This window comes from Pinus tabuliformis, chromosome J (assembly GCF_031772625.1).
Source record: "Pinus tabuliformis cultivar Carrire ecotype Pingquan chromosome J, CPIR1, whole genome shotgun sequence".
Lineage (NCBI taxonomy): Eukaryota > Viridiplantae > Streptophyta > Pinopsida > Pinales > Pinaceae > Pinus > Pinus tabuliformis.
Genome location: NC_142295.1, coordinates 386,291,723 through 386,299,950, shown reverse-complemented (window position 1 = coordinate 386,299,950; position 8,228 = coordinate 386,291,723). Strand labels below are relative to the sequence as shown.

At 34.1% G+C, this 8,228-nt stretch overlaps 1 protein-coding gene across 1 annotated transcript; it reads right to left on the bottom strand.

Moving 5' to 3' along the window:
* Positions 1-327: 327 nt before the first annotated feature.
* On the bottom strand, positions 328-3,665 carry LOC149227403 (uncharacterized). The gene is made up of 5 exons (XM_089377777.1): positions 3,305-3,665; positions 2,939-3,217; positions 2,046-2,219; positions 1,846-1,952; positions 328-1,283 (listed from the first exon to the last, which is right to left on the bottom strand). Exons 1-5 carry the CDS (start codon positions 3,365-3,367, stop codon positions 668-670), a joined length of 1,239 nt encoding a protein of 412 aa, XP_089233903.1. The 5' UTR covers positions 3,368-3,665; the 3' UTR covers positions 328-667.
* Positions 3,666-8,228: the final 4,563 nt, after the last annotated feature.

Here is an 8,228-nt window from a genome sequence, read left to right as displayed (position 1 = left end):
GATTTAAATAAAAAAGCCTATTAACATAAACTGAAAATATATAAAGGAAATGATGCCATTATTGTGACCTTATAAGGCTTGGAATCCGGAATCCTGCTGTACATGGCATATCATACTGGATAACATAGTAACAACATAAACCCTAAATGGGAGCCCATTGAATAGCTAGAGTGATTCAATCCAACCAAACAAATCCCACTTCTGGGCAGCAATGAACAAGTTTGAATGGATTTTTCCATTAGGTCAATAAATTATTACATTCTTGTCAGAAATTAGAAGTTATATTAAATGATTTAAATAAAAATGCCTATTAACATAAACTGAAAATATATAAAGGAAATGACGCCATTATTGTGACCTTATAAGGCTTGGAATCCGGAATCCTGCTGTACATGGCATATCATACTGGATAACATAGTAACAACATAAACCCTAAATGGGAGCCCATTGAATAGCTAGAGTGATTCAATCCAACCAAACAAATCCCACTTCTGGGCAGCAATGAACAAGTTTGAATGGATTTTTCCATTAGGTCAATAAATTATTACATTCTTGTCAGAAATAAGAAGTTAAACCTTTGAAAAGTTTTTACTTTTTCTGGTTTGTTGTAGAGAACTGTTCCACCTTCCAATCATGTTATTAAACTCCTATGTACGTGCTGATGTTATCACCATCTCCTCGGATACATTTCCATGGAACTTTCACCTGTGGGAACGTAATCACAGCTCTCCACATTATTATTTCTCAGCCACTGATGGAACTCCTTTTGACGGAGAGAACGCATGGTGGAAGTAAGTTTGTTAATCATTGACTGCTCTTGATCTGGTGTCGCAGTATCACCCAGTAAATATTGTGCAATTTCATCTAGTGTCCTCTTGTTTGACAACCTTGAAGTCTCTTCTTGGCTCATAGAATCTGAAGTATCAACAGCAGAGAGCCTCTCCCGATCCTCTAGCTGTGGCTGGCCATAATTAGGGGTCATCAGCGATATTGGAGCAGCCATTGCCATTTTCTGTGTCTCTGGTAAACTTGCCAAGGGTGGCAGGTAACAGTCACTATTCAAATATACAGACTGTGATTGTGGCAACAGATGAGATAAATTTTCTTCCCGTGGCCAGTAAGATATCTGATGATGACTGAAGGGTGCAAATCTGGAATCGAAGAATGGAAATTCTGTGCCTGCTAAACCTTTCTTACTTAGCAAATTCAGCCGAGCATCAGATTGAACAAGAGACTGGTAATTCTTATCAAGCACACCTTCTGGAAATTGCAAGAAATGCTTCCTGTCATCCAGGGAAAAATAGATATCAGTACTAGGTATAAAGTTAACTATGTGTGAACCCGCAAAGGCACAAGCATCATATTCTATTCTAAAAAATACTTTTAGACAAATTTTATCAGTGTTAAATCTGAATCTATTAGATATCCATTAAATTCTTAATCATTTCATTCTCTATCACATACGCAAGAGATCCAAAAGAGATTTCAATTTCTTAAAAATACACAAGAGAGCCAAAAGAGATTTCAGCTGCTGCAGGCATGTGATGCTACTGATATTGATCGCAAATACTAAGCACTATGTATTAAGCCAATGATTGGTTTAGTGCCTTTTTCATCTTGTCTATTTATTATTATTTTATTCTTATCCAATGGACAAGATGTAAAGGCAGTGAACCAATTATTGGCTTAGTACCTAAACAGTACTGTAAACTTCGGCAGATTCTGACATTATTATGACATTGACCTATAGACAAATACTTAAATTTCTTCATTAAAATTAAATTGAGATAAATCTATACTAATGATCTGTAAATCAAGAAAAGATAAGAGTAATTATGTTCATACCTATATATTGTTGCTTGACCTCCTGTGAAATCAGAAGTAGCCTGCCATATTGTGTGCTTTCTTGGCTGGGGATTAGACTCCTTGAAGAACATGGGAGGCCTGGATAGCTGGACAATAATAAATATAACACTGTATTTTAATATAATGATCTCAGTTTTCATTGTTCAAACTAATAATTAAAGAAATTTTAGATTTCATACCTCAATATCCAAGGTAGAAGGTTTATTTTCAGGAAATGTTGCCTTAAGACCAGTGATATCTGACCACTGTATTTCTATCTTGCTCTTCAGACCTCCTTCCAAGACCTCCCAAACAAGCTTTCTCTTTGCAAAATAGCATTTTACCACCAAGTCACCTTCATATCTGGAAACACACTGTCACAAACAAAAGTCCTGTTAAATGAATGGCAAGCAATTTCATATATACTATTAATTGCATAGAATGAAGCAAGGTTTTCTTAATTCTCATCATAAGTAACCAGACATACACTAATAATTGCAGAAAGTGAAGTCAAAGTGATATTACAGCAGGTTAGGAAGGAGGGAGCCAACAAGGGTTCTGTAATCTACCATAGATATATATGATAAACCAAAATCTCCGAAACATTAAGAACTAATGCCTTTGAGTGCTCAGTAGATTCAGGCTGACATGTTCAGATGAACATGGACCTACTCCATTAATGACCCTAACAAAAATTTCTTTTTGATTTTTGTGTTAGGAATCACTATGGCTGTTAGACCAAAATCTACGAGTTATAGCCAAAATCCACAGGAATTATAACGAGAGAAAAAGATTCATCAAAGGTTGTTATTCTATATTCCGAAATACATGGGAATTATGATTTATCTAATGTCTAACAATCTCCCCTGCGCAGCTACTCTCTGCTCTCTTTATATCACTGGTTGGAAATCACCATTGCAGTTAAACTAAAATCCTCAGGTATTAGTCAACTACCACATCCCATGGATAAAGATCCACTAAATTCTATTAATCCATATGGCAAAACACATGAGAAACATTTATTTCTCCAATGTCCAACCTTTCACAAGTACGATGAAAATTACAGAAAGTGATAGAATTCTAAAACATTTACCTCCCATGAGCCAATTCTTAGAATTGAGGCCGAGAAGTTGGTTGCCTTCTTTTTATCATTAGCAGGGCTATGAACCACCGTACACCTCTGGTTTTCTATGTCCTCTGGGCCCTGGATTGATCCCACTGTATGATATCCCAAGGCTTCCTGGTTTTTCATACGCGATATGCTCAGCTGAACAAGATCTAGCAAGGAGGGGCTCTTTCTCAGCTTCAACCCAAGTGGGCTATTCCCATCCATGGTATTCAGTGAAATATCAGTCGATGCAGGACTTGCCTCCTGAGAAAATGAATTGGGTTATTAATTAAAAATCCATATGTTATTGAACCAGAATAAATTCTTAGCCAATTAGTACGAGAAATCTACCTGGATCATAAATCTGGCACGCTTGGAGCTTGGTATTTCCTGTTCTTCATAAAAGTTCCTCATGCGGGTGTAAATTCCAAATGATCAAATAGTTGCAGAGCCCGGAATTTGCAATTTGAAATTTTTGCTTCGTGAATTTTATCTGTTTACCGGATTCTGGGAATATCCTGAGAGTCGAACCTGGGCCAATTGTGGTACAGGACTAGGACCCAACAGTATGTTTCTGTTTCTGTAATGTAATGTTATGAGAGCATGGATAATTGCTTCTGTGATCTGGTCAATAATGAATAGATGGGTTCTGTCAATAAACTATATAATGTTTGCAGCAGCAGCCGGAGGGTTGTCACGATATATATCTGTCTGAATGTGAAAATGAAGGCCGCCCCCATTAAATTAATGAATGGGTGAGGCGGCTTGTGGGCACAAAGTCAATGTAATAAAAAATGTGTGGAAATGAAGCAACTATAACAAACCGATTCAAACTTGCTCTGCAAGTTTCCGTGTTGCAATGGTAGAACGCATATTTGTTCAAAGTACAGCTGTGAAATGCTCAGAAACCGAACATCTGTACCCTGCAGCTGATTCGGTTCGTGAGGGAATAATATTTTTCTGCACGTTTGGAGGCGCCCAATTACGTGTGCGGCTGCACCGTCTTCCATTTTGACATGTTTTTGCACACGCAAACGGTTTCAAATTTTGCATTTGCAAGCTTATGCTGCACGCGCGAATGGAATAGGATACGCGTGAAGTGAGCTTGAAGGCACGCAGGACACTTTGAATTTACACAGGGAGCTTCACGAAGATTATACACATACCTGGTAAAATCCGTTGAAACGAAATTCGACGGTGGTCTGTGGAGAACTTAATTCTGGCACGAAAAGTTTTTTTAGTTGGCAAGGAATTGGTCAATAATTTTAGATATAAAATGAGTTTTTAATATGATTCAAATCATGTCTGCGGGTTGAAATTTATGTCAACTGTGAAAAAACGGTTAGGATTTAGGATTGTTGATATTTAATTGTTAAATGGTTTTTTGGTGGCGTTAATCTTGACTGATTGAAATTTAGTATGGATTTTTTTGAATCTTAATTTTCATGTAAAATTTAATTGAATTTTAATTTTAATTTTTATGTAAAATTTAAGTGTTATAAATGTTTTTGAAGAATATGAATTTATTTATTTATTTAAAAAGTACGTTAATACATTTAATAATTAAATTTATTATTTTATTAAAAACAATTTAAATTTATTTAATTCTCAATTTATTATTTGTTTAGCCCACGGGGCTTTGGATTGACGGTGAATGGGTGCGCTGTTAAGGCACTCCTTGCGATAGGTCACTGGTTCAATTCCCTGTGGGTACTTAGTTTAGTCTAAACCTAGAAAAAAAAAATTATTATTTGTTTAGAAAATTCAAATTTTTTTGGGAGCAAATTTTTCTAGACTATAATATTATAAACTAGTATCTGCACATTACGGTTTCTTCACGGAAAGGGAGGGACACTTGTTAAGATGTGGAATTGTGAGACATTTGTTCAAGATTGTGTCAGGGACTAAGAATCTGAACAGTGTCATGAGGATAAACCTCACAATAAAAAACAAGGGAGGGACCCCTGTTCAGATATGGAATTGTGGGACACCTATTTAAGATTCTGTTAGGGACTAAGAATCTGAATTGAACAGTGTCATGACGATAAACCTCACAATAAAAAACGGGGGAGGGACACCTATTCAGATATGGAATTGTGGGACACCCATTCAAGATTCTATCAAGGACTAAGAATCTAAACAATGTCATGAGGATAAACCTCACAATAAAAAATGGGGGAGGGCACCTGTTCAGATATGGAATTGTGGGACACATGTTCAAGATTCTATCAGGGATTAAGAATCTGAATCTGAACAATGTCATGAGGATAAACTTCAGAATAAAAAACGGGGGAGGGACACCTGTTCAAGATTATGTTAGGGACTAAGAATCTGAATTTGAACAGCATCATGAGGATAAACCTCACAATAAAAAACGAGGGAGGGACACCTGTTCAGATATGGAATTGTGAGACACTTGTTCAAGATTCTGTCAAGGACTAAGAATCTGAACAGTGACATGAGGATAAACCTCACAATAAAAAACGGGGGAGGGACACATGTTCAGATATGGAATTGTGGGACACCTGTTCAAGATTTTGTCAGGGACTAAGAATTTGAATCTAAACAGTGTCATGAGAATAAACTTCACATTAAAAAACAAGGGAAGGACACCAGATATGGAATTGTGGGATACCTGTTGAAGATTCTGTCAGGGACTAAGAATCTGAATCTGAAGAGTGTCATGAGGATAAACCTCACAATAAAAAACGGGGGAGGTACATGTGGAATTGTGGGACACTTGTTTAAGATTCTGTCAGGGACTAATTTAATAATTTATTATAATTTCATATATTAATCGGTTATAATAAATAAATTAATATTTATAACATTAATTAATTTTCTTAACTAATATTATGAATAATATATTAATAATTATTTTAAATTATAAATAATGCTATTTGAAGAATAATAATATGATTGAGGGATCCTACTCCAGCCTAATATCCATAATAACTACATATATTAAATATTAATGAAAGATAATTTTCTTTCTAAAAAATCTAAATCCAAAGATATCACATTCTGCCAAAAACTAGGAGAGTCTAATCTCGAAGAGAATTGACCCAGTAGTGAGATATTTTAATGATTATTTTACTTATTTAATAAAAATAATCATTAAAATCATGTAAAATTTAAAATATATATATATATATATATATATATATATTTGAAATGAAAATACGTGCAACCAAAAAGTAATGGTAAATCAACTTACGATTTTGATTAGGACTTTACTGAAGAGAGCAACAATATCAAAGAACTTCACCTTTAGCTCTAGACCATTTGAGCTAACATTGAAGCTTATAAAATTTAAATTATTAAAAATCAGATACTTATTTTCATAATCTGAAATCATTAAATTTTTATTTCAAATGGTAAGTATTTTATTTTGCTCTAACCATGTTGTTTTATTATAAATTAAAATATTTATTTATTTTTTAATTTTAAGAAGGTATGGTTCAATTCCATGATATTGATAGTTACAAATACAACCAAAGAGTAATGATAAATCAAGTAACGATTTTGATTAGGACCTCACTGAAGAGAGCAACAATATCAAAGAACTATTTAAATTATTAAAAATCAGATAATGATTTTCATAATCCGAAATCATTAAATTTTTATTTCCAATGGTAAGTATTTTACTTTGTTCTCACCATGTTGTTTTATTATATTTATTTATTTTTAATTTTAAGAAGGTATGTGTCAATTCCATGATATTGATAGTTACAAATACAGATCACCCTCATACTAAGCTATAAAATACAACTTTCAATACAATTGTTCTAACCATATTGTTCTATTATAAATTAAAATAGTTATAAATACACATCACCCTCACACTGAGCTATAGAATACAATTTTCAATACAATTGTTTTAACCATATTATTTTATTATAAACTAAAATATTTATTTATTTTTTATTTTATTTTTTAAATGTGTCAGTTCCACAATATTGAAAATCAAAGACACACATCACCCTCATACTAAGCTATAAATTACAAAGCGATTATAGCAATTATAATCTTTTATATCATATCAACTCAATCAAACCATTAAAATTTGAAATTCCGGTAACACTGAAATCCTACCTACCAAAATACTTTCTTATCAAATTAAACCGTTCCTTTTGCCGGGAGTTTAATCACGGTCCAATCTGCCGGTTATTGCGGCGCTGAAGCTGAGGTGTCTGTCAAAAACTCACGTGCGATTATGGGCCAATGTAATAATATTATCCACCATATCTCTGTCACAAAATTTCTCCATCGACAGGTCACCATCGCTCGCTTCGTAAAGCCAATATTCATTTCATCGTTCACACGTGGAAAGATGAAAGCCTGAAAAGTCAAATTGGAGACGGGGGTTCAAAGCTCCCGACTGACTGAAACAAAGACGCAAGAAGGTTGGGCAGCCGTGGATTGGTAGCAAGCTGGAAAACGTTTCAGGTAATGCATCCGACACACGCCATTGGATGGGTTCGTTTTGTTGACATATATTTATTACTATTTTTTAATTATATAAATTAATATATGCCAAGTCACCACAGCATTGGTATTATCAACATCCCATCAAAACTTGAAAACTGGGATGGCTTGTGCTATAAAATATTAACGAAATATAAACTTAGAAGAAGCATGTGTTCCGAAGCTCTAGGAGAGACACAATATCAAGAGTTTTGGCATTGGTGGACTATTTTACATGGAAACCCTTATTTCCATTTTTATTGAAAAATAAATGTGCCCTGACATGCACTTGATATAACACGATATAACACGTCGTTATTTTTTTTTCTCTAGTCATCACCGTGCGGCGTGTTATATCGTGTTATATTGGGCCCATGTCAGGGGTGGAAATAGGAGTTTCCATTTTACATAGACTCCTTAGGGTCATTTGGGTTAACCTCAATCATGAGTCTTTGTTGTATTTATTTGTTTCACCTTACGTTTAATTTGATTTGAGAAGATATTATTGTAAGGTTCAAGGGTTAGGATGTTATTGTAAGGTTAAGGGTTAGCATTTTGAACAGTGTATTAAGTAGTGTATTATTCTGGTTGATAAGTGGAATCAAGGTGAAGAAGTTTGCTAGACTTGTTAAATCTTATAATGTTTGGTGTATTGAATTTAGGATAATAAAGGCTAAATAATTTATTATATTAGTTAATTTTTATAATGTTTGGGGCATAAGTTTTATATATTAAATTCTAATTTACAATTGTTTTTTTTTTGTAGTATGTGTATGAACATCTCAATTATTTGGGTGCACACATATGC